Genomic DNA, 27,246 nt, shown 5'->3' on the forward strand with positions numbered 1-27,246 from the left:
AGTAACAGAGACAATTTGGAATCATGACTGTTTTTCTACTTTGCTCAGAGTTTTTCTAAAAATCAGAAATCTAGATGAAAGTGTCTGCTTTCAAAGAGCAAATTAGCTGTCATCTTAGTGTTTTCATTGTGTTCCATTGAGTGTCTATTAGAGTTGAAAGTCTTTGATTTTTACATAAACTGTGTCAGAAGTTAAGAGACTACTGCCAGGCCTGGTGGCCCAGGGCTCTAATCCCAGCTCTAGTCCTTAGGAGGCTGAGGCAGGAGGATCACAAGTTCAAGGTCAGCCTGGCAACTTAGACCCTATCTCGACCCAAAAAAACAATTTTCAAAAGACTGAGGATGTAGCTTACCTAGCATCATGGGAGAGGTTGAGTTCAGTCCCCAGTGCTGGGTGGGGAGGGGTAGCCCTATTCAAAGGAAAGGTGAGGCTCAAGGGTACAACGTGTGTGTGTGTGTGTGTGTGTGTGTGTGTGTGTGTGTGTGTGTGTGTCTGTGTCTGTGTGTCTGTGTATGTGTGTGTGTGTGTCTGTAGTACCCTGGGGTCCAGCTGACAGCACTGAAAACAGACAGCAATGTGTCTTTACGTGTACTACAGCTTGGCCTTGAACTCTCATTCTCTTGCCTCAACCTCCTCTGAATTTTGAGATTACAAATGCCAAACTCAAAAAGTCTGTTTTCAGGGGCCTGGAGATGAAGGTCAGTAGTGACAGAGTCCTTGCCTTGCACGAACAGGGCTCTGAGGCCCTGGTTTGCACGCTCACACTGCTAAAAACAAAACCAAAAAACCCGGAGCAGGAAGGTGGAGAGTTTGGGTCCATCCTGAGCTGTATACAAGACCCTGTCAGAAAACGAACCTAATTTAGGATTTCAACCCACCCCACCCCCAAAGAAAATAAGATGGTTTTAGAATCTTAAAATGTGGTTTTTAGGGCATGGGGGTGTATGCCCTTTTTTTTTTTTAAGGATTTATTTATTTTTATTTTATGTATATGGGTGTTTTGTTTGCATGCATGTATGTGTACTGTGTGCATACCTAGTGTCTGCAAAGGCCTGAAGAGGACATCAGATCCCTTGGAACTGGATTATAGACATTTATGAACTAGCCTGTGGGTGCTAGGAACTGAATCCATGTTCTTTTGTTGTTGTTGTTGTTAATATATTGGTGTTTTGTTTGTGTGTGTGCCTATGTGAGGGTGCCTGACCCCTAGAACTGAGGTATAGACAGTTGTGAGCTGCCATGTGAGTGCTGGGACTTTAACCCTTCCTCTGGAAGAGCAGCCAGAGCTCTTAACCACTGAGCCTTCTCTCCAGCCCCTGGTGTATGCCTTTAATCCCAGCATTTAGGAGCCAGAAACAAACAGGTCTCTGTGAGTTTGTAGCCAGCTGGTTCAACGTAGTGAGAACCTTTCTAAAGAAGTGTGTATGCTGAAGAGGTAGTTAAGTAAATGGGTATTGATTATATTTGGTGACAGGTATCATCCAAAATGTTGTGGATGCATACACACACACACACACACACACACACACACACACACACACACACACACACACCTCTGCCTATAAAAAAAAAAATGTATAATCTAATTGAAGCAAAAAGGATCACATGCAGAAACCCAGTGAGATCAGTTGTTCCAGAATGAGAGAGGCGTCGTCACATAGTTACAGTGATGGAATACGAACAGCAAGACCAAAAGGATGGAGTAGAGAGGGTAGTAGGAAGGTCAGGGAGGAGGGGCTGGGTGTGCTTCTGTTGGTAGAGTGCTTGCCTAGCATGCGCAAAGCCCTGGGTTCAACTCCGCACCGAAGAAACTGAGCATGGTGGTGCACACTTTTCATTCCAGCACTCGGGGGATGGAGGCAGGAGGAGCAGTTCAAGGCCTTCATGTGGTACATAGAGAGTTTGAGGCCAGCCTGGGCTACACGGGACCATGCCTCAAGCACTTGAGTGTGTGTATTGGGAGAGAGAATATGATTATATCATGGAGGAAGGAGTGATAGGTTTGATGCAGCTGGATTCAGAAACCCGGGAAAAGAGCAGCAGGAAGCCGTGGGGATTGGCGTGTTATAGGAATCTGGGCTAAAAAGGAGGTTCGTGTCGTGAAATTTTAGGTAGAAGAGGTAAGGACAGGCCAGGTCTAGAGGATGGCTCTGAGCCTATGTGCCTACAGAGAGGTTCCTTGGCAGTGTACATTAGGAAAACCCAGAGGCTGTGGGCTTGATGGGTCTGCTTCCGAGCGCAATCTGGAGTCTTCAAAGGGCTGTTCACTTGGCAGGTTGCTGGGGACCGTGGTACTATTTGGTTCACAGCCTAGAAAGGTTCTGAAAGAAGAAATTCTTAGAAGAAAATGAGTCCCAGAACCAACAACAGCTTTTACCTTTCGGTTAGGTCTGTTCTGGGTTTCTGAGGGGGCAGCCTGGGTGTCGGGAGGAACCGGAGGGCACACACTCTGGCTTGGTGTGGAAAGTCAGACTACATTTTTTTTCTAAGTGAGCTGAGAACTGTGTTCAGGGATAACTAGTGTGCTGTGCTGACCGAAGTAAAGCTGTTTTCTGCAAGTGGCTTATAAATTATTTTTAATGGAAAAAAGAAAATAGACTAAGAATTTTTTTTTAATTCTTCAATTTTTTTTTCAATAATGGAAAAGGATGTTGGGGCTCAGTTTTCTATCAAGAATTGATTTGCTGAAATTGTAAGCATCATTCAAAACTCATTCTGGTTAACACACATTATCTGTCCACACACACACACACACACACACACACACACACACACACGCAGAGCCAGACAGGGACTATGAAAGTAGGATTCCCATCTTGGTGGAAAAACAGCAAAGTGCCTGTCACACAGAAGCCACTCGGGTGCCTGTTCATAGGAATAAATGTTGTCAAGAGCCACTGGTCCAAAAGCCCACAATAGCTGCTTTGTGTCTGCTGGTCTTTATTTCACCCACTTTAACTATATGAAAAGCCCACTCATGGTAATCAGCTGTGGCCCTTCTAAACGGCTGCTACTGTGGAGCACTTGCATTTTTTAATGTCTTTGAAGGTCAAGAAAAAAACATACCTTTTTAGAAGTCACTTGGTTATTATGTCATCATATTGAGATTTTTCAGGACCGAGTTAAAGATCATTTCTTTGCTAGGTTGTGTTTTGTCTTAGCTTTTGGGAGATATGTTCTCAAAATCTCTGTGAATGGGGGACGGAAGGGGTGAGAGGCACAAAGGGCGGGGCCTAGGTGACTCGAGGGTCCTGCTTTAATCTGACGGTGTTTTTCTGTTTTAACCCAGCTTCTCTGTTTTCATACCTTTCTGCCCATCCACTCTGTGTGTTTGTTTGTTTTCCAGCTTAAGTTGGAATGAAATTGATTCATTATGTTTCTGCCTCCTTTTCTGATGCTGTGAGCATTGACTGCATCCTCGTGTCTGTTTCCACATTCCTCTGACCATTTAGTCAGAAATACTCTCTAGCTTCTAATACAGTTTCCAAGAGTTATTTAGAACTAAGTTTTTAAGATTTTTTTTAGACTTCATGTTTATGTATCTGTTTATGCATATGCTGCATGCACGTGTGTGTGTGTGTGTGTGTATGTGTGTGTGTGTGTGTGTGTGTGTGTGTCTGTGTCTGTGTCTGTGTCTGTGTCTGTGTGTCTGTGTGCCCTCTGAGGTCAGAGAAGGACCTCAGATCCTCAAGAGCTGGAGTTACAGGTGTTTGTGTGCTGTTCAACATGGGGCCTGAGAACTGAACTCAGGTCTTCTGGAAGAGCAGCAAGTACTCTTAATACATGATCCATCACTCCAACCCCAGAACTCAACTCTTAATGACTACACACATGAATTCTTCTAGTTATCTTTACTACATATAATACAATTACATTGTCAGAAAAAGAGTGTTTCTTTTGTTTTTTTCGAGACAGGGTTTCTCTGTGTAGCTTTGCGCCTTTCCTGGAACTCACTTGGTAGCCCAGGCTGGCCTCGAACTCACAGAGATCCTCCTGGCTCTGCCTCCCGAGTGCTGGGATTAAAGGCATGCACCACCACCACCCAGCAAAAGAGTGTTTCTTAATGTCAGTATTGAGGAGTGTGTACAATTATGTTAGCTTTCACGTATCTTTTTGAAATTAAAGGAATGTTTGTTGTTTGCAGGCAGTATCCGGGTATGTAGCTCAGGATGGCTTCAAATTCTCCTGCCTCCTGTCTCAACCTCCCAAGTACTGAGGTTATAGGGGAGTGCCACCATACCTGGTTGATGGAATGTATATTATGAAGTTGCCATATCCTGGTATGCTGTAAACATTGATTAGAGCAAACCTTTAACCTGTTGGAGTCTTCTGTAGTCTGTTTGATTTTGAAGTCTGTAGGGAGGGGGTTAGAGTTGATTGCTTTAGGAGAGTGGTGACATCCAAGTAGCATACCTACTTTGATCCAGTGTAATAATGCCAGGAAAGTATAAAAAAGAATGAGACCCTCTAGGTCTTGCTAGGTCTTTCTGGAATGTCCAAGTAAGAAGGAAATGAGATGCCTTTTTCTTCTGGCTCCAGCAAACTCACCGTAGGGGGTCACTTGCCTCTTTACAGTCTAGCTCAATATTCTCCCCCTCAGTTGGCTGCTGTCTGTTCTCGTGAATAAACCATGCTGGGCAGATACAGACTCATTAATATGATGAATGACCTTGGCCTTGTTCTCTTTGCTCAAAGGATAAACTGGGGGTTGTGGGTGTGTCTAATAAATAATGGGAAATAAATACAGGAAATAGAAAAATATGAGACATGATTGTGTTTCTGACTTTGAGATTTTACTGAAGCTTTGAGATTTTACTGAAGCCTGAGAAGAGTCAGTTTCTTCATGCCTTCCGCTGCCCCAGCCTTGCTTACTGTACTTCCTGTAAGGCCAGAGAGATCCTAGACTGGACGAGGACAATAGATATTTCAAAATGGTAATGACCCTCACAGACCCGTGGTCAGTACTGCCATCCTGTCTGCTCCGGCCCAAGAGTCCCTGTCTCAGTGTGTCCCATTTCAGGGTAGATGGAGGTTGTTGCTCTTTGCCCAGCCCTTCAGAAAACCTCTTCTTCACAGTGGACTTCCCACGAAATCTGTGTGTTCAGTTCCCAGGAAGCCTCAAATTCTTGGTCTTTTAGGAATCAATGATTAATGTCTTATGGCCATAAAGAAAGTGGAACCAGGGTTTTGCCTTCCCTTACACCACCCTGGACTTGTGGAAGACCCTGCTTAGCTTCCTCATCCAATTTTTGAGGGAACAGCATACAGAAATCGAAATGTTACAGTTTCCTAGTTTTTAAAATTACAGCAACACATCCAAAGGTGTCTGCTGGAAAAGCACGGCAAGCAGCTAACCTCCAGCCACACCTCGTGCACCGCCCTCACGGCCCCACACGGGCACACTTCCAGAGCCTCCTTCCTGCAGGCTGTTGTGTGGGTGAATCAGCACTTCCTATCCTGCCCTCACCTTGCTGACTCCTGGGGAGGGCTGCTGCACTCCAGTTCCTCGCCTTTCCTTGGAGCTGTGATTCACTCAGGTCAGGACCCAGTCTGAGCTGAGTCAGTGGGTGGAATCCACAGGAAGGATACCAGAGTTAGCCTGCCTTCGCTGCCTGGGCTGGCTCACTTAGCCTGACTCCAGCCCGTCCTGGGTCCAGGAGCAGAGCTGTAGCACATGTATCTGCCTTTGCTGGGCTTTGCCGAGTGCACTGGCCCCTGCTCTCAGCCTTCTTGGTAGGTCTGCAGCATGTGTTTAGTACTAGATGCCAGGTAGATGTTAGATTTTGGAGACGAAATAAACTGGAGTTTGACCTTGTGTATCCAAAAGCCTGACTTATATGCTATTAGGCATAGATATTTAAGGTCACATATTATTAAATGATTTTCAAACCTTTTTGCTTTTGTTATGATGATGCTTTGGTTAGGTTTTTTCTGTTTTTGTTTTGTTTCTGTTGTTGTTGTTTCGAGGCAGGATTTCTCTGTGTAGCCCTGGCTGTCCTGGAACTCACTCCGTAGACCAGGCTGGTCTCGACCTCATAGAGATTCGCTGCCTCTGCCTCCTGAGTACAGGGATTAAAGGTGTGTGCCACCATGCCCGGCTCTTGGCTGGGTTTTTTGAGATAGGTTCTCATACAGTCCAGGCTGGCCTTGAACTCGCTATGTACCTGAGGCCTTGAACTTCTGATTCTCTCTGCCTTCCAACTGCCGGAACTGCAGGCATGGGCCACCACGTCTAGTTCTGTTGTTTTTGTTTTGAGACAGGGTCTTGTTATATAGTTTAGGCTGTTTTCCAACTTGTGATCTTCTATACACACACACACACACACACACACACACACACACACACACACACACACACACACATACACACACAGTGTTGGATATGCCAGAATACTCAGCTGTAGACTTCTAACACTTTGAGTCGCTTTCACACTATCTGTAGTACTGGTATAGTCTAAAAGGCATATATGTTCAGAGTCTTCCTGTTTCCAAACCTTGCTCTTGAATTGACCTGGGTTTAATCACTGAGACATGAAGAGAACTGAGGTGGGAATCTCTCTTTAAATCTGTTCTTATAGAGAGGCTTGCTCTCTTACTCCCCAGACTCAGAGAATCCCCTGATTTATTTTTATTTACCTGTGTGTTTATCTGCGCCTGCGTTTATATACACCATGTGTGTACAAGTGCCCACAGAGACCAGAGGTCCCTGGGTCCTCTGCAACTGGAGTTAAGCCAGTTGTGAGCCACCTGATGTCGGTACCAGGAACCAAACCTAGTTTTTGTGGAAGAGTCGTAAATGCTCTTAACCATGGATGCCTTTGTTCCTGAAAGTAATAACGACATGACCTCCTTGGTAGGGTCAACTTGAAATACTTTACACCTTCTGTAGAACAATGTCATCAGGCCTCAGATGCCCTTGAGCCTTGGAGATGTCAACCACATTTCCCAGCCTCTTAACTCTAAAGGGCAGTGACCTGGGGAAGGAACCTGTTTTGTGGTGGCTGAGGCAGAAAGGCCAGGAAAGCCTTAGAGAATGTACCGGAGCCGGAGTACAGACCCTCGGTGCAAAGGAAGATGCCAGAGATGTTTTACCAAGTTCCCAGCAACAATGTCATCTGTAATGCTTCCATCCCTTCATAAAAATTAGTCAGACGCCGGGCGGTGGTGGCGCACGCCTTTAATCCCAGCACTCGGGAGGCAGAGCCAGGCGGATCTCTGTGAGTTCGAGGCCAGCCTGGACTACCAGGTGAGTTCCAGGAAAGGTGCAAAGCTACACAGAGAAACTCTGTCTCGAAAAACAAACAAACAAAAAAAAAAAAATTAGTCAGGCATGGTGGCACACACCTTTCTTTAATCCCAGCACTCAGGAGGCAGAGGTAGATGGATCTCTGTGAGTTCGAAACCAGCCTGGTTTACATAGCAAGCTGCAGGCCAATCAGGGCTGCATAGTAAAACCCTACCTCAAAAATATCTCTATGTTCTTATGTCTTGTGTATGTGTACCACGTTTTCATTATCCATTCATGTGTAGATGGACATATAGGCTGGTTCCAATTTCCTAGCCCTGTGACTAGATCAGCAGTGACTATTAGCAGTGCGCGTTTCTCTGCAGTAGGATATAACAGCTTTGGGTGTTTGCCTGCAAGTGGTTCGGCTGGGTCATGCGGTAGTTCTGTTTCCAGTTTTTTGAGACCCGTCTATCCTGATTCCCATAGTGAGTTTACACTCCCACCTACAGCGGATAAAGGGCGCTCTTCCTCCACATCCTTGCCAGTGTTTGTGGTCATTTGTGTTCTGGATGACTGCTATTCCGGCTCTCAGGATAGTTTTCATTTTCATTCCCTTGATGGCTCAGGGTGTTGAGCATGTCTAAAGTATTTACTGGCCATTTGGATTCCCTCTCCTTGGGAGATCTCTCTACAGTTACATAGCTCATTTTTTGATTGGGTGAGTCGTTTTGTTTAGAGTTTTGGATAGTTGTTTGTTTGTTTTGGTCTGTTGGTTTGGTTTTTTGAGACAAGCTCTCACTCTGTAGCTTTGACTGGCCTGGAACTCACTTTGTAGACCAGGCTGACCTCAAACTCATAGAGATCCATCTGCCTCTGCCTCTAGAGTGCTGGGATTAAAAGCGTGTGCCACTATGCCCAGCTTGTTTATAGTTTTTTGAGTTAGTTCTCCGAACAGTAATCCGCTGTCAGATGTGTAGCTAGCAGTGATCATCTCGAATTCTGTAGGCTCTCTGTACCCAGTTATCTGTTTCCTTTGCTGAGCAGAAGGTTTGTGGTTTCATGAGATCCCATATGTCAGCTGTTGACTGGAGTCCTGTTCAGAAGTTCTTACCTGTACCTGTATCTTAAAACGTTTTCCTTGAACTTTCAAAGTTTTAGGTCTTACATTAAGGGCTCTGATCCACTTGGGGTTATTTTTCATGCAGGGTGAGAGAATGATCTGGTTTCATTCCTCTGTATGTGGATATCTAGTTTTCCCAGCACAGTTTGTTAAAGAGGACGCTTTTCCTCCAATATATATTTTTGGCATCTTTGTCAAAAATCAATGGGTTTGTGTTTGTATCTTACATTCTGTCCCATTGATCTACGTATCTGTTTTTGTGTCCATATCATGGCAGTTTTGTTACTATGGCTCTGTAACATAATTTGGAATCAGGTATGGTGATACCACTGGCATTATTAATTGTGGGGATGGGTTATATTTACCTGTGTGGAAGCCAGAGGACACTGGGTGTCCTACTCTGTAACTCTCCATCTTTGAGACAGATTCTTATTCAGTCTGGGCCACCAAGTCCCAATGACCACCCTGCCCCTCCCTACATACACACCAAGCCCCAGTGACCACCCTACCCACCCACACACACGTACACACCAAGCCCCAGTGACCACCCTAACACACACACACACACACACACACACACACACACACACACACACGCACACACGCGCGCGCACACACACACGCACACACACACACACACACACACACACACACACACTGTGGCACTAGGGTTACAAGTACCTGGCTTTTTACTTAGTGCTGGGGATTCAAACCCAGGCCCTTCTGCTTGTTCCGTAGGCCCTCTTACCCACTGAGCCATCTCCGTAGGCCCAGCATACCCTCATTTGCTTATCTGAGGTGTTGGTTCTGTGTTTTCAGGTGCAATTTAATATTTTTTTTCTATTTCTGTTTAAAAAAAAAAACAGAATTGGAATTTTGATGAGATTGTAATGAATCTGTTGATTGTTTTGGTAAGACAGGCATTTGCACAGTGTTAATTCTTCCAATCTGTGTGTCCTCTGGCCTCCACACACGCTACTTTGGAGCAGTCGGGCACTCTTCAGGTCACTAACTGCTGCTGCTGTGTTTGATTTCTCTAGAAGACCTCCCCTGCCTCAGAATGGGACCCCGGCTCCTACCCCATTTCCTGTGAGCCAACCAGTGACAGCTTTCTGTGGGGATGCCTGGGAACCAGCAGAAACCAGAGTCATTGGAGATGGACTCTGACATGTCGCCAAGCGGCAGGCTCAGTGACTTGAGCAGAGGTGGCAGTCTGGAGAGCCGGAGCAGCAGCTCTCGGTCCAGAAGCTTCACTTTGGTGAGTGGTTGCTTTCTTTAAAACTCTTAGCTGCTTTGGTTGGTTGATTTGGCCTCAGCCCTTCACCCCTTTGAGGAACAGCTTACAAAGCCCTGTTGAATGTCTTGGAATACTTCTCTGTGAACTGGCATTTTCTTTTTAATCATTTTAAATTTTGCACATGGCAGCGGAGCAAATCTCTGGTTACAGATAATAACTCAAGGCAGTTTATCTCCAGAAAGGACCATGCTTGCAATCACTGACAACCCAGGTGTGGGGGGGCGGGGTAAAGACAGCTCACTTTCAGGCAGACTCCAAGGCCTTTACAAAGCCCAGTCTCTCTGATCCAGACCCTTACACAGAGCTAACCAGCTGAGAACTGGAGGTCTTTTGAAGGATTTGTTGTTTTTTTCACAGATACTCCCTTTCTAGTACTCCCAGTCTTGGCACGGCAGACCAGCTATCCTTAACCTCTTGACTCAGGGGGCACAGTGGTCATACCATTTCATAAAAACATCCCGTGTCCACTCCAGGAACAGAACCACATTCACAGTTTTGAGTTCTTATTCTTTTTTCCCCCCCTGAGACAGAGTTTCTCTGTATAGCTTTGGCTGTCCTGGAACTCACTTGAGTTCTTATTCTTCATGTGTTCCTGAAGCCTAATCTACCCAAGGGCACATTGGAGCATCCTCTAGAAAATAATGGGATTTTGGATTGTTGGAAAGAAGAGAGAGGTCTTCATAGGGTTAATTCCTAAGGAATTTAACCCTAATCTGTGTCCACCCTCTGAGGATTGGGGGCACCCCACAATGCTCCCTAATCATTTTCATCTATGACTTGGGCAAAAATAGTGATCCAAATTCTTTGGCAAGGTTTTAAGATTTAATACAGAGTGAACTCTCGTGAATCCCGCCCCCACCCAAGCTCTCAAAGCTAATGGACTTTGTGTCCTAGAGTCACAGAACATCTATGATTAGACGGCACTACCAGCTCATGAGCTACCCACTTGCACACCCCTTGGTCACAGAGTGAGGGTGGAGGACTGTTGAGCTGCGGGGACTGCCCTTCTCATGGTGAGGCCCAAATGCACACAATGCCCTAGGATTTTCATAAGCCATTTGCTCTGTAATTTCAAGAGGAAGAAGAAGAAGAAGATATGCAGTCTGGTCGGTAAGTGACCCGGGGCTGGCTTCTTCCCCACACCAGACCAGAAACTATTTGAGGACATAGCCAAAGAACTTCCGTTTAATCCGTTAGATGTTAGTGGGTACAAGAACTGAATAAAACATGCTTTTATTCAGGACCGCATCGAGACGTGGATAGAGCTAGGGCGGGTGGCACAGCTTATGAGGCTCCCCGAACATCAGACAGATGAGAGATCAAGGGCTCCATGGCCAGCGTAAAGAACTGTAAAGCCGCCGCCGCCGCGCCCGGCTGTGAGCCTTTGAAGCCATTCCCCTGCAGTTCTATAATCAAAACTGTACACAGACCTCATTCTCTGCTGATTTGTTTGTGTCCTTTTCCTAACTTCAGAAGTACAGGTTGAAGTCAGCCCCAGCAAAAAAAAATGACAAGTGTCTAGTTAGAAATAAGCATAATTAAGCCCTTGTTCTGCCGTAGGGAAGTGCCATGTGTACTTATGGTGGCTCGGCCCGGGTTGCCAGAGACAGCACAACATTGAAGCTGCGAGTCTTCCCCCTGCCTTCATTCCGTTTTGGCATCAACTTACATAATTAAATCAGTAAAGCATTGCTCAAATGTCTGCAGGTCTTTGTTGTCCTTGAGAACATGTGATCTGGCTGGAGAGATGGCTCAGCAATTAAGAGCACTGGCTGCTCTTCCGGAGGGCCTGGGTTCCGTTCCCAGCACCCACATGGATGCTCACAGCTATCTAGTGTTCTAGTGGATCCGATACCCTCTTCTGACCTCCTAGGCACTAGGCATATGGTATGCCTATATACATGCAGGTAAAACACCCATACATATAAAATAAAATTAAATCTTGGAGGAAGAAAAAAGAAAAGAACACGTGATCATTAAATCAGACTCCACCAAGAGAAAATATCCTTGCCTGCCTACCTGGGGGACAAGTAGTGAAGAGTCTTGGTCGCCTTTCAAGATATTTGTTTAGTCACCTTTGCTTGCCTGCCTGCCTGCTGTCTGCCTGCTGTCTGCCTGCCTGCCTGCTTGCTTGCTTGTGAATGAGTCTTGCTATGCAGCCCAGGCTGGCATGGAAATAACTACATGTAGCCCAAGCTGGTCTCAAACTTTTGATGACCCTCCTATTTCAGCCTGAGTGCGGTAGCACGGGCATGTGCCACCACACCGGGCTCTGGTTGTCCTCATTTTTACAATATGTACTTTCTTTCCATTGGTCTTTCTGGTTCCTTGGTGCATTCGTCAGGTTGTAATTCAACTAAATGTTTTTCTTGAAAAACAAAAACAAAAGGAAAAAGAAAGGCCTAACTTAATTATAGGAGTAAAAGTGAGTCATTTTTAAGGTAGAGGTTATTTTAGAGTGTCTATTTTAAGTCTTCTCAGGTCTTCAGTTCAACCAAAGGTTTGGATTTTTTCCTTTCTCTAGTGTCCTTCCCCCGCCCTCCCACCCCAAACGCTCCTATTCCTAGCCTGTCGTAACACAGATCTGTACGACTGACTTTGGATTGCTGTCATTCACTTAAAGCTTGTCATGGGCTGGGAGCTGACTAAGTGGGTAAAGGGCTTGCCATGCAAGTATCAGGACCTGGGGTCAAATCCCTAGAGCCTACGTCAAGCCAAGTGCAGTCCTGTGTGTCTGCATTCCCGTCGTCCCTGCTGTGTGAGGCAAGGCAGAGACAGGTCGATCCTTGGACGGTCAAGGGCCAGCTAGCCTGGTGTGTGCAGCAGTAAACAAGAGAAGACTGACATCTGAGGTTGTCCTCTCATCTCCGACCTCCATAGGACTACCACGGCACGTGCATGCCTGCACTCACACTTGCTTAAGCATGCACGCACACACACCACACCAAAGAAAAGTTTGTCATCTACCTTTAAAAAAATTAGTATATACAGGGGTCGGGCGTGATGGCACACGCCTTTAGTCCCAGCACTCAGGAGGCAGAGTCAGGTGGATCTCCGTGAGTTTGAGGCCAGCCTTGTCTACGTGGTGAGTTCCAGGACAGCCAGGGTGACAAAAAGTATGTATTAATTGTACTGAGTGATGAGTTTTATTGTGACGTTTCCCACTGTCTTCTGCCTTTTTTTTTTTTTTTTAATTTCTTTTTTTTTTTTTTTAAGATTTATTTGTTATGTATACAGTGTTCTGTCTGCATGTATGCCTGCAGGCCAGAAGAGGGCACCAGATCTCATTACAGATGGTTGTGAGCCACCATGTGGTTGCTGGGAATTGAACTCAGGACCTCTGGAAGAGCAGTCAGTACTCTTAACCTCTGAGCCATCTCTCCAGCCCGTCTTCTGCCTTTTATCTGGGTGCTCCCCTCTGAATTAGACTAGAGAGCTCTCTTCCGCTGGTTTACAGGAGTGAATAGTGGTGGTTGGCAAGGCTTTGTTCTTCTTCTTCTTTTTTATTTATTTATTTGTTTGTTTTGTTTTGAAACAGGATTTCTCTGTGTAACAGCCCTGGCTGTTCTGGAACTCACTTTATAGACCAGGCTGGCCTCGAACTCACAGAGCTCTGCCTGCCTCTGCCTCCCAAGTGCTGGGAGTAGAGATGTGGTGCATGGCACCATCGCCCGCTGAAGGCTGTGTTCTTTGCAGGAGACTTGTTCAGTGCGTATTCTAATCACCCAATATACTCAGCACTTGGAGTTTTCTGATCTGAAAATTAGTTCATAGATTATTTCTTCAAAAAACGGTAACATACACATTTAGGGGAGAGATTGCTTCACATGTCTTGAGCAGAGTTTTCCCCCAGAGACTGGTAAACCTCACCTGAGGTTGGCATGCTGGGCTAAGAAGAAGTGAGAGATGGTTTTCCAGACACTGTTTTTAGCATCTGAAGATTATTGGTACATTAAAAATAACCTTTATAGAAAGGGACGTCATTAAAATATTCCCCTGTGTCATACAACCTTCATAATTAATGCAGACAAACTTCCTTTTTTTATAACTTCCTGACCCAATAAATAAGACATGTATATTTGTCTTTCTTTCCTAAGTGATTATCAAAAACAGCTTCCAAACCAGCCACTCCAGGGAGGCCACTGTGGAGTCTTCCTGCCCCGCTTCATGTGGGTGTCTATTCCACTGCCTTGTTTTTTAGAAATTGAAGTGTAACTCACATTCTTTAAAGTCCACTCACCTGAAGTGTACCACTTAACCATTTTTACTGTATTTACAGGCCTGTGCAATCATCACCTGTCATTTTTAGGACACTTTTATCCTACCCAGTGTCCAGTCTACCCAAAGGCATCTACATATTCAATTCAATGCCACCCTAGGCAAAGCACCAATGACGTTCGTTCCTCACAGAACTTGAAAAAAACGACCCAAAATGCATGTGAAAAACAACAATAAAAAATAGTCAAAGCTTTCTTGAGAACAAAGCAGACGCTGTTAAATCACCTGTCTCCAGATTATACCATAGCTCTGAGTGACTGGAGAGGCACATCAGTGGTTAAGAGCACTGGCTGCTCTTGCAGAGGATCCAGGTTTGGTTTCAGCACCCACACGGTAGCTCACAACCACCTATAACTCTAGATCTAATGCCCTCTCCTGCCGTCCATGGGCACTGTATGCAGGGGGTGCACAGATATACATACAGGCAAAAGTAGCCATACATATTATTTTTAAAGTATACTATAGAGTTATAATCGAACAGCCTAGTAGAGGCTGGGGGTATGGCTCAGTGGGCACATGACTTCTCTCGTATGTACAAGGCCTTGGGTTTAATTGTTAGCTCCCTATGAACACACATGCAAAAATCAGCGTAGTGTTAGCGTAAATACAGACATACAGACCAGCAGAACACAATAGAGGGCCTAGAATTAAACCTACACACATGTCAGCTGACTTTCAACAAACGTGCTACAGACACACACACTGGAGGAAGTACGGGCATTCTAGTCAGTGGTACTGGGGATCAGATGCCCGCCTGCAGAAGATTGACATGAACCCGGTTTCTCATTAGTTATAAAAACCAACTCTACAGAAGCAACAGCGTGAAGAGACAACCTACAAAATCGGGAAAACATTTACAAATTATTCATCTGTGAAGAGGTTGATAGTAACAACACATAAGGAATCAAAAACTCAACAACAAAAAAATCCAATTGAAAAATGAACAATCGCCCTAAATTGATGTTTCTTAAGACATACAACAGGTATTGGGGTTGGGGGGGAGTTCAACATCATTAATCATCAGGGAAAGGCAAATCAAAAACACCATGAGATAGCACCTCCCCTGCGTAAGAATATTATCAGAAAGACTGGAAACATCAAGTGCTTGTGCTGGTGTAGAGAAAGGGGAGCCTACTGTTAGCATGTGTGGGGGTTAGCATTGCTATGATAAGAAACAGGAGGGCGTTTCCTTTAAAAATGAAGAATAGATCTGCTCTATGACCCAGCAGTTCAGTATATCAAAGGACATTCTGTGTTTTCATGGCAGTGGTGACAGTATTCACAGTGACTAAGAAATGCAAGAGCCAGGCATAGTGTTCCATGCCTTTGATCCCAGGTCTTGAGGCAGAGGCAGAGAGATCATGAGTTTGAGGCCAACCTGAGTAACGTAGTGAATCCAAACCTGGGATACAAAATGAGAGCCCATCTCCAAACACACACACACACACACACACACACACACACACACACACACACACGACATGGAAACAACCCAAGTGCTTGTCATCCATTTCATGGATAAAGAAAATGTGCTACATATACATAATGGGATGCTATTCAGCCATAAAAAAGATAAAATCCTGTCATCTGCAGCAACATGCATGGAACCAGATGCAGACCATTGTGTTTAGTAAAATGAGGCAGGCTCAGAAAGCCCAGCACCGCATGATCTCACTCACATAGATCTTGGAGCTGGAGAGATGGCTTAGCAGTTAAGAATACTTGGATCCTGCAGAGGATCCAAGTTCAGTTCCCAGAACCCACGTGGCAGCTTACAACCATCTGTAACTCCAGTCCCAAGGGATCCGTCACCTTCTTCTGGCCCCCGTGGGCACCAGACATGCACATGTGCATAGGCATTCTTGCAGGCAAGACACCCACATACATAAAGTAGAAGAAAAGGAAAAGTTTTTGAAAGAAAGTTGGTCTCACAGAAGTTGCAGACAGAGTGGTGGTCACCAGAGGCTGGGGAGGGTCGCAATGGGGAGAGACTGGTCAGGGCTACTAAGCTACAGTCAGCTAGAAACCAGTTCTGGTGTGCTGTTGCCCAGCTGACCCTGACAGCAACAACGAGCACTAAGCTTGCAGAACCTAGAAGAAAAGTTGTGAAAGTTTTCACCACAGTGAAAAATGTTTGAAGAAATGAGTCTCTCCGGCCTAGTTTGGTATTACATGGGACCCCGTTAAAGTATACAATGTTTATGTTTTGTGTGTCAGTTAAACTAAATGGTTTCTCTGTGTACAGAGATCACCATAGTCGGTTCTAGAGCGTTTCATCTCCCCTAAGGAAAGCCTATGCCCGTTCTCAGTCACGTGCCAGTCCTGCTCTACTCTCCTGGCCATAGCCTCCTTTCTGACTTTGGATATATTTAGCCACCACATCTCTTACTGCCCAACCTCTCCCTCAGGACCAAGAATGTCTTCCTTTTACATCCCTGTCAGAGGCAGTGTTCAGCATCTCCCCAGAATGGGAGGAGTAGACAGGAGCCATCTTGGCCTGGTACCAAGTGCCCCTTTTCCAGGCCTGGTGTACCTGGCTGTATGCAGAGTCCAGATTCACTGAGAGAAAGCTTCAGGTCTTAGAAGTTGGGCAACACGCCGAACCCACAGCATGTTTGACCTTGCCACAATCCAGGACTCCAGGCCAGGCTGACGGCAAAGAAAGCTTGCCATTCACTCAGGCCCCACCCTAGAGAGAAAGCCCCCAGGTTGAGGATGCCAGGGTCTGAGTGACCTGGGGGTCTTGTCCTGAGCAGACTGGCCGGAGCTGATTTGTATCTCACATTGTGTAATTAGTGAAAGGAAAAGAGAACTGAAGAACCCCCAGGTAAATTGCACAAGACTCAGGCAGGCATCTCTGTAAGATCTGTCGGCACTTGCTAGAATAGGATTAGAAAGGGCGAAACAGAAGGTGACGTAGTGGTGAGACCCTTGGAAAGTCATGCCAGGCCTTTCCATAGTGTGCAGGCATGAACAGGCACGTGGGGAGCACCTTCCTAAGCCTGTTTTCCAGATGCGGTCTCATGTTGGGACTGCTTGCTTTCAGTTTGGATTAGACATGGCCCATCCTTTTGTTTTTTAATGTCTGTGAGTGTTGACCTGTGTGTGTGTGTACACCACATATGTGCTTGGTGCTTGCGGAGGTCGGAAGGAGGAACTGGATCTGCTGGAGCTGGAGCTACAAGTGGCTGTGAGCCACCATTGGGTGCTGGGAATAAAACCCCAGGGCCTCTGCAGGAACAAGTGCTCTCAACCGCAGAGCCATCTCTCCAGCCCTTAGAGTCCATTCTTACTTTGCCGTCTTCTTGTGGGAAATCGGAATGTATCTTAAGCTGAAGGTCCATTCTAGGGCCTTGTTTTTGAAAACTTTTACCTAATGTTTATGTTACGTTTATTTTATAGTACTGAGGATAGAATGCAGGGCCTTGAGCATCCTAGGCAAGCTTTCTATCACTGAGCTAGACCCACAGCCAGGCTAGTGCAACTTCAGTCCTGCTACATAGCCAAGGAGAATGATTACACCTAACCGAAATAGACTCCAAAAGTTATGCGTAGGGCTGGAGAGATAGGTAACTCGCGGTTCAAAGTGCATATTCTTCTTGCAGAGAGGACTGGATGGGTATCACTTCTCAGCACCCACTTCAGGTAGCTCACAGCCACCTGTAACTGCAGCTCCAGGGAATCCAGTGTCCTCTTCTGGCCTCAATGGGCACTGCACTCGTGTTCATATGTACCCCCAATACATACATACATACATACATACATACATACATACATACATACATATATATACACATCATTAAAAATAAAAATCTTTTAAATGTCATGCATCTGCTGAAGTGCCCTGCGTAAAGGTCACAGTAGGGGAGAGAGCATGAATCTGTTTCTCTAGACTCCATGTTTCAGCAGTGGAGGTCAGCACTTGTGTAATGGCTGTTATCTCTGTGATATCACCCTGACAAAATCCATAACGGGTGAAACTTAACTAGAGGGACCTTCGTTATGCCAAGAGTCCTAATGATTTTAGGCTTGCAGTGCTTGTGTTGAAACAATGAATGAGCTGGGCTTGGTGGAGCACGCCTTGAATCCCAGGACTTGGGAGGATCTTTCTGAGTTCAAGGCCAGCCTGGTCTATGTAGCAAGTTCTAGAACTCAACAGCTACACAAAAAGACCTTATCCAAAAAAAAAAAAAAAAAAAAAAAAAAAAAAAAAAGAAAAGAAAAGAAAAAGAAAAAAGAGACAGTGTGGGTAGAAGGCCGAGAACTGTCACACTGTGACTGAGGGCAGCATGTGCGGAGTGTGGGGACCAGGCAGTCCAACAAAAATAAAGTGTGTGGTGAAGAGATGAGGTGGGAATGCCATACATCGTGACACTCAGATGTCCCCACCAGTGTGTGTGTGTGACACTCAGATGTCCCCACAGTATGTGTGTGTGTGACACTCAGATGTCCCCACAGTGTGTGTGTGACACTCAGATGTCCCCACAGTATGTGTGTGTGTGACACTCAGATGTCCCCACCGTATGTGTGTGTGACACTCAGATGTCCCCACAGTGTGTGTGTGTGTGTGTGTGTGTGTGTGTGTGTGAAACTCTGATGTCCCCACAGTATGTGTGTGTGACACTCAGATGTCCCCACAGTATGTGTGTGTGTGACACTCTGATGTCCCCACAGTATGTGTGTGTGACACTCAGATGTCCCCACAATGTGTGTGTGTGACACTCAGATGTCCCCATCAGTGTGTGTGTGTGACACTCAGATGTCCCCACAGTATGTGTGTGTGACACTCAGATGTCCCCACCAATGTGTGTGGGGGGGATTTCATTTTATCTTACTTTATGTGTACAAGTGTTTTGCCTGCATGTGTGTCTGTGCACCATCCGCTCTCCTGGAACTAGAGTATGGATGGTTGTGAGCCACCGTGTTGGTGCTAGGAACCAAATCCAGGTCCTCTACCAGAGCAACAAGTGCTCTTAACTACCGAGCTTTCTCTCCTGCCACATACAGACATATGTACATATATGTATGTGTATTGTGTATACACAAGTTTTTTAATGACAAAGTGAATACTGCTGGATTTCTTAGAAGCTTTTCTAGGCGTCAAAAGGTCAGAACAGACATACATGGTGAGGAGGGACCTGACATTTTGGTCACAATAACTCCCTGTGGGATGCAAGAAAACCTGCAGCCAATGCGATTCTTTAACATATATAATATATATTATATAAAACTTATTTTATTATATTTATAATATAATAAATTATATATATTATATATTATAAAAAACTTATTTTTATTTTATGTTCGTTGGTGTTTTGCTTGTATGTGTGTCTGTGTGAGGATGTCAGAAGCTCTGAAGCTGGAGCTACAGGTTGAACTGCCATGTGGGTCCTGGGAATTGAACCCAGGTCCTCTAGGAGATCAGCCAGTGCTCTTAACGGCTGAGCCATCTCCCCAGCCCCTAGAATGTGATTCTCAAGTGTGAGGTCTAATAGAGGGGAAGAGCGTGGGTGTGCAGCAGCTATAGGGCAAACAGATGTCACACGAGGAGCTGATTCTGCTTTCCAAATAACTCACAAATCCATCCCCTCCCCTCCCATTGCCACCTTTAGCTCTCAAGACTGTCTGAAAAATATGGATTGAAATTTCTTTTTTATTATTTTTTAATTCTTAATTATGTGTATATGGGCAGGGAGCATTGTGCACATAAGTACGGTGCCCACTGAGGCCAGAAGAGGGCATCAGATCTCCTGAAGATGGAGTTACAGGCAGTTGTGAGTTGCCCAGTATGGGTGCTGGGAACTAAACTCAGGTCCTTGGAAAGAACAGTGTGTTCCCTTTTCCAAGGAATCATTTCTTCAGCCCCTGGTTGAAATTCTAATGTGGGAAGTGTTGACTGGCCTCCACCTGTAAATTAATACTGCTAAAGATTGGAAGAATCCTTTCTGGCCTCTCAAACCCCCTTTTTCCCCTGCCAAAGGCTCTTACAGTGCTCTGTCTCCAGGGAATCCATTTGGCTTCATTTCCCCCCCCTCCTCCATTTCCTGTACAGTTCCGCCCCATCAACTCAGCTTCACTCTCTCTACCACGAACTCCTTTAAGAATCAACCCTTCATTTTCTGCTGGGATGACCCAGTTGCCTCTGAGGGAGACTTCCAGCCAGCCCTGCCCTTGAAGCAGAGCCCTTCACTCTATTCCTGGCTGGGCTCAGTCCAGGTCATACAGCACCCAGCAGGCTGGCGACAGGCGTTCCCAGCACTGATGTAAACCGCAGCCCTGGCTCCTCTCACGTCACCACCTTCCTTCTGCTTTCCACCTCCCATTTGTTGGCATTGTCTCTTTTCCTGTTATTTTTATCTTTGTGATTTATGCCTAGTTAAGGAAATTAATAAGGTCCTAGGCTGGCGAGATGCCTTAACAATTAAGAGCACTTGTTCTTGCAGAGGACCTGGGTTCGATTCCCAGCACCACCCACATGGCAGCCTAGAGCTCTCTGAGCCTCTAGTTCCAGGAAATCCAGCACCCTCTTCTGGCCTCTGTGGGCACCAGGCACACACACAGGGCACAGACATATCTGCAGGCAAAACACTCATACCATAAACATAAAATAATTAATCGCTAGTAAGGCCCCTTGTTGTTTTAGCAGCATTTCTGGAGGAAGGGGAGATAATGAGTTGAATCCAGTGTTTAATGAGAAGTCTCCCTTGTTAGCATGGAGTCAGCAGTATGTCTGGTAGCGGAACTCCTGGAGACTTCCTCTATTGTGCTGACTCACTGGTAACCCCTGCTAGAGTTCATGGTAGGGGTGAAGGCTTTGGGTTATCTGCATGTCTTCACAGTACCTTTTTTTTTTTCATGCAGGTAAAATAGTGAGGGACTTACAGGTCATTTTTCAGTGGGGTGACTCAAATGGCAGGGACCTTCCAGGACCCAGAGAAGTCTCCCCTAGACTAGGTATTGACTGCTCCTCTTTGTGACTCTTCCTCTTTGCTGACATCACTCTTGATCTCTCACCAATCCCCAAACCTACTTGCAGGACGATGAGAGCCTGAAGCACCTCACACACGAGGAGAAGGACGTCATCCTGTTCTTCGAAGAGACTCTCGACTCCCTGGACTACGACTTTGATGAGCCGGCCCTGTGCGACAGTGGCATTCATTGCCACTCTCCACAGTCTCTGGAAGAGAGTCCTTCCAGTCACTCCGACCCCGAAGATGTCATCGATTTAGTGCAGCCAGGACCTGTGTCTGGGGAAGCTGAGAGTCTTGCCGATGCGCCTCAAGTAGCAGGTACACACAGGTCCCCCAGCCTTTGACCTGGTTTGGTGGTGCACCCGAGGCACACCAGCACTTCCCGCTGTTGGCCTACGCTTGTCAGTACAGACGCTGTTGAAGCTTTTCAGCTTCTAGAAGGGGGAATCATTTTCTTGGTAGTCTCTCCAGCAAGGGAACTCCAAAAAGAAGGCCAACTGAAAGGAGAGAGGGAGGAGAGACCAAATGAACACACAGATTGTGTGTGTGTGTGTGTGTGTGTGTGTGTGTGTGTGTGTGTGTGTGTGTGTGTTTAGGTGTCTCGGGGCACTTGATTTGTGCTGCAAGGTTATGTCCCATTTCTAACACATGGCTCTGTGAGGTAGAAAGAGCAGAGAGGGGCAGGCCAGCACCTACTCTGCACGCTCTGCATCATGAGCAGCACCAATGAGGAGGTAGGTATGCTGAGTCCCATTGAGTCATGGGATAGAACCAGAAGGAAATGGTCAGTGAAAAGTTTCTTACAGCCTTTATTTGCTGATGGGAAATGATATTAAAAAAAGGAGGCACCTAGGACTAGACAGGAGAAGAAAGAAATAAGAAAGAAAACATTTGTGCCCTGCAGACTGTAAAGACTGGTGTTTGTCATAAGCTTCTGGGAGTGGGGGAGTCTTTCTTTGTGAGAAAAGGATCCCCAGCTGTCCTGGAACTTGCTGGGTATCCCAGCCTGACCTCAAACTCTGCCCTCTGGTCTCTGCCTCTCAAGCGCTGGGATTACAGTGTATGCACCACACTTGGCTTGTGTGTGCTTCCTTTTGAAGCAAACTGCATTACTCAGAATTGACATCCTGCAGTCATGGATTCCATACAAAAAGAGAAGGGTTTGCAGCCAACCCTTGAGAGAAGAGACAATAAATTTTGCATTTTTTTTTTTTTTACACTTCTGCCTTGAAGCATAGTTCCTAAAGTAATTTGAACCAGCTGGTCCTTAAAAAGATTAGATCATATAGTCACACCAAAGGAAATGGGTTTGGAAAATTCAGCACTGGTACCCAGAGATTCTCTAACCCCCTCTTTTTATATCTTCGTTTTTTGAGACAGGGTCTCTTTATGTAGGCTTGGTTGTCCTGGAACTCACTGTGTAAACCAGGCTGGCCTTGAACTCATAGAGATCCACCTTCCCTCCCTCCTGAGCGCTGGGATTCAAGATGGGCACCCTCATCCTTCACTCAGTGTCTCGTTGTAAAGACCCTTGATGAGGTGGCCATTGCTTGCCTCCTGTCACATGACCCCCGGGTGGTGGGGCTCAGAAGCATACCTTTCCAGACTGCTTCCTAACTGGCTGTTTCTGGCTCTAGATCTTGACCACCCTTCCAGAATCTGTTGGTTCTCAGAGTATGGCCCTGAGAATAAATGGACTGCGTTCTTTCACCAGTCCGGGCCGCAGGACCAGCATTTTGATTAGGCGTTATAGAGGTTGGTAGTGTGTCCCACGGTGACTCTCTGAAGTTCAGTGGGCAGGAACACCACGTGTCTACTTTTACTGGTGTGAAAACTTAAAGAGACCTCTCTTCTTTCAGGGGCCCCATCTGTTACAAAGCAGGGCACTCCTGTTCCTGAAGGTGGGAAACAAGCCGCTGAGAATTCCCTGCCACCACCAGACTCCAGGGATCCCGAGATGTTTCCTCTGCCACCCTCCTCGCCTGTCTCTGCGCCCTCTGCCCCCCGAAAGGAGCTGATGGCCCCCTCTCCTCCGGCAGAGCATCCCAAACTGCCTCGCTCCGTGCCCACTCCTCTGGTGATCGCTCAGAAAATTTCTGAGAAGTTGGCGGGAAACGAAGCCCTGTCCCCCACGTCCCCATCGAAGGAGGGCAGGCCTGGGGAATGGAGGACGCCGACTTTGATAGCCTCTCGAAATGGGGACCAGGTTGGCGTGTGGCACCGACACACGGCCCAGCCGGCGCCCAAGGTCCACCGCTTCCCCAGCAACATAAGCGTGACCAACAGCGCGGGCAAGGACTTCAACAAGACTATCTCCAAGGCGGCGGTCAACGTGCAGGAGCGGAAGGCCCAGGTCCTGGCCAACATCAATGGCATGTCCTTCATCGCCGTGGGCGACACGTCGTCGGAAGAGCGGTGGCAGAAGGCGGAGGAGCAGAGGGGCGGCTCTGCGGACGGGGGGCGCGCTCAGGGCAGGGTGGGCATGGCCGGGGAGCCCGGGGGGCCGCGTGCAGGAGGCCCAGCCAGGGCGCAGCAGTCCCGGGCTGTGCAGACCGAGCAGCCTCCGCCGGCGCCGGCGCTGGCCAACGGCTTCCAGAGCGTGCATGAGGCTCTACGCAGCAGCGAGCCCAGCGCCTTCGCCCCCACCAGCAAGACCATCACCTTCCGGCCAGACCCCGCTGTGGCCGGCAAGCTGGCGCGCCAGAACGCCAGCCGCAGCCTGTACGAGCCTCGCCTGGATGGCCCCCAGGACGCCCGCAAGCGCACGGGCTCGCTCCCCCGGGCTGGGGGCTTCCGGCCACAGGGCATCACCGTGCAGTTCTCCGGCCGCGGTTCCACGGAGGAAGCACGACGTGAGGCCCTGCGCAAGCTCGGGCTGCTGAAGGAGAACTTGTGAGGGCCAGGGGTGGGACTGTCGGAGTGGCTGGGTAGACCTTGTATGCCGGCACTGGGTGTCCCGTTCTGTAAGCACAGGAGCCGGACTGCACAAAGGGTTGCATGTTCAGGGAAGAAACCTCTGCCCCAACCCCTGTGTCCCGGGCAGCGCGGAGTCAGGCCAGCGGAGCAAGGACCAGGCCCCCGAGCAGTCCTCTTCCTTTGCTGGGGTCACGGAATAACCTTTAGGACCTGTGGGTTTCCATGGCTGCAGATGATCTATGGCTTATATATGTGAGGACGGCCTTGGCTTGACTTGGTCCAGGATCTCTGATCAGGCCTTTTATCCCACACGCAGGACTTGAAAGCCAATGTAGTAGCTCTCTGACGCTCAGGATTCCCCCGCCTCCTCGAAAATTAAAAAGAATGCTTGTTAAATTTTTACAGTGTCAATATACACTTGGAAGTCTAGTTGTTTGTGTGTTTGTTTTTGGAGGGTGGGAGATGGTACTTTACCAATCTGGTTTTTTTTTTCTTGACATAATTTGGTTTGCCCCATTTTCTTTTTCTTTTTTTTTTTTTTTCTTTTTTTTTTGGTTTTTCGAGGCAGGGTTTCTCTGTGTAGCTTTGTGCCTTTCCTGGAACTCACTCTGTAGACCAAGCTGGCCTCGAACTCACAGAGATCTGCCTGCCTCTGCCTCCCTGGTTTGCCCCATTTTCTTAACTGAAAATCTAAACGAACCCTTTAGAGTAAGATTTACTGTAACTTTGAATTGTGAGAGTAAAACAGGAGGTCGAGTTTGGAAAAGGTGGTAATTTCGAGAAAAGCAATCTCATGCGACTCTAACATCTGCTCCTGGAATGTGTATGAGTCTGTTGTGTATAAATATATGTTCCTATGCTAACGTATACATGAGTACCGTGTGTCTGTGTATGCACATTTATTACTACATAAGTATCTGCTTCTGAAGACACCATTATCTAACTACAGGATGTGAACACTTCCTTTTCTGTCACAGACACCTCAGCATTGTGACGAGGCACTAAGAATTCTTCCTATTATGGAAGTTGGCTAAGGACACGTGAACCCTAAGTACCTTTTCCTCAACAGTATGTTCTGTTCCCAATTAAAGTAATATTTCCTGCTTTCAAATAAGCAAGATAGTTCCTGTTTTTACTTAAGAACTTTTTTTTTTCATTTAAAGAAAAATTAAAATCTTTGTCACTTCACTAGTTTTGGGTTGCAAGGGTAGCAGAAGGAAACTATCTGATTGGTTATGTGCTGTGAGCAACATCTCAGGACTCATTTGAAGGAGAAAACTGTGAACTCAGTTATGCAACATGAAGTTTCCTTCTCTCCCAGACTTTGTCTTGCAGAGTTGTGGCCACAAGTGTTATTATCAAAACTATTTAAGGCTGGCGTTTCTAACCTCTAAAAATAGACGGGGAAGGGCTGGCCTGAGAGACACACCCACAGGTCCTCAGCAGCTCCGTTACAGAGCCCCTTTCTTTTCCAGTGGAGAGTTACTGAGACTCAGACTTCCAAATGGGCTGCCGAAGGCCATGTTCACGGGACTCCACTTACCTTGTTAGTTAAAGAAAATGGACAATTAGGTTTTATTTCCTCAGAACCATGGTCTACCAACTCACCCAGCTCTTCTTCTCCTGAAGTTATCTCGGACATTTTTTCAATCTTAATTTAAATAAGGGCTTTAAACGTTCAAAAGTACTTTTAATTTTGCTCCTACTTATGATGGATTTGCTGACCGGAGTCAGGAGGTTTCTCTTTGACAAAGTGAGATGCCATACACAGTGTTTAATAATTGAAGGTCTTAATACAGCTGTTACAAATATTCTTTATAGAGGATTTTCCTATGACTTTATTGTGAGTAGAATGAGTTTAACTATATATTAATATATTCTCGTAATGACATTTTTGAAAAACACATTTTTATCTTACCTATAAACAACTGTATTACATTATGCACTATATTATTTCCTTTTAAAGGGTTACTGCTTTTTCTTCTATTTATTCATGTTTTCTTTCTATTTAATCCATAATTATATTGACTGTTACTTTGTTTCGTGTGTCCAAAGCCCTAATGATTAAAGCCCCATTTTTGTGAGTGTTGAGGGCCCTGCTGTGTGTCTTGCCTGCTGAAAAGAATCAGTTTCCTTTTAGTAGTTATGTGATGTGACATTCTTAATTGACGTCTAGTTCCCAGCGTTGAAGGACCATATTTCAAAGCAAGAGTGTAATAAAAAGGAAAGTTGATCTGAAGTTCCCAGTTTCTCCTCAAGTGACATTTATAAACAGCTCTTCATTTTTAGGAAACTCTATCGTACTATGTAAAAGTCAGGAAAACAAACAAACAAACAAAACAGTTTCTCCTTTTCTTTACTAAACGGTTCTCTACACAGATGTCCAAACTAGAGTCTCGCAGCCACAGACAGCCCGACCCAGCAGTCCCCGAGAGAAGCGTCGGCTCCCGTTCTTGCCTCCTCTCTACATCCGCACCCTACCTAGTGTGCATGCTCATCTTTACAAAATGGCCGAACCTTTGATCTTCACAGCCTTCCTAAGGGTGCATCCTCTTGTAACGCTGCTTGAGGAGAAAGGAAGAGTCAGACTATAGGATGCTACCCACCAGACATGCTGAGGTCCCTGCCATGCACAGCAGCTGATCATGAAGCCCTCTGCAATCAGGGGGCATACAGGCAGGGCTACAGAAGCAGATTTCTGATGGTAGAATTCTTTGCACACACTGCTAGTGGGTAGGACCCCATTGGGAACTAGCTTTCATGAGGAGCTTGGTGGAGTTGATCAATGAGGCCTATGAAACCCTAGTATCAATTCAAAACAAAACAAACCAAAGAGAAGGACATTATTCCCAAACCCCCAGGGCTTTGGCCATGGGGATCAGAACTTTCCCAGGATTTAGTGGCAGCTTTTTTTATGCAGGTGATATCAGCTCTTTAACATGTACTAAAGAGGAAGAAAGAGAAGATAAATATGACAACAATTTGCTCTTATCAAAAAAAATGTGTGTCTGCTACCCAACTGTTTTCCTAGCTGATACATGTACAATGAAGGCATTGTTTCTCTCTGGCTACTTTATTGACATGACCTGGCAAGGTTAATAAACTTAGTTTTGCCCTAAACTGTGTTCTCAAACCTCTGTCATCTAATAGTGGTGCAGTCTGGATGAGCAGTAGCCTTGCTTCTCTGGGTCCCTTGTCCTCACCCTAGTCTCCAGCCAAGGCTCCTGGATGGAAGGAGGAAGGGGAGGGCTGTGAATGTTCACCTGGAGAGGTTTCTGTTCTCTCTAAAGTGACAAGTCACCAAACAGGTTTTGTGTCTTCTCTTCACTAGGCTTTCTCCCCTTGGCTTTAAAGTATGGGGACACATCCCCATATCCTTTTCTAATCTACTCGTCGGACAAGCCAGGCTTTCACATACCTGAGAACAGAGAAGCCA

General features: G+C 46.2%; 1 protein-coding gene across 2 annotated transcripts in view; it reads left to right on the top strand.

Moving 5' to 3' along the window:
* Positions 1-26,930, top strand: part of Proser2 (proline and serine rich 2) — a 35,243-nt gene extending 8,313 nt beyond the window's left edge. For both annotated transcript variants that reach the window (XM_052728976.1, XM_052728977.1), the window contains exons 2-4: positions 9,389-9,606; positions 20,960-21,212; positions 22,754-26,930. In XM_052728976.1, the coding sequence (XP_052584936.1) occupies positions 9,469-9,606; positions 20,960-21,212; positions 22,754-23,790 (1,428 nt within the window). In that variant the 5' untranslated portion in view covers positions 9,389-9,468 and the 3' untranslated portion in view covers positions 23,791-26,930. The remainder of the gene's footprint in view (positions 1-9,388; positions 9,607-20,959; positions 21,213-22,753) is intronic.
* Positions 26,931-27,246: the final 316 nt, after the last annotated feature.

Source organism: Peromyscus californicus, unplaced genomic scaffold (assembly GCF_007827085.1).
Source record: "Peromyscus californicus insignis strain IS unplaced genomic scaffold, ASM782708v3 Scaffold_8__1_contigs__length_139910024, whole genome shotgun sequence".
Taxonomy (NCBI): domain Eukaryota; kingdom Metazoa; phylum Chordata; class Mammalia; order Rodentia; family Cricetidae; genus Peromyscus; species Peromyscus californicus.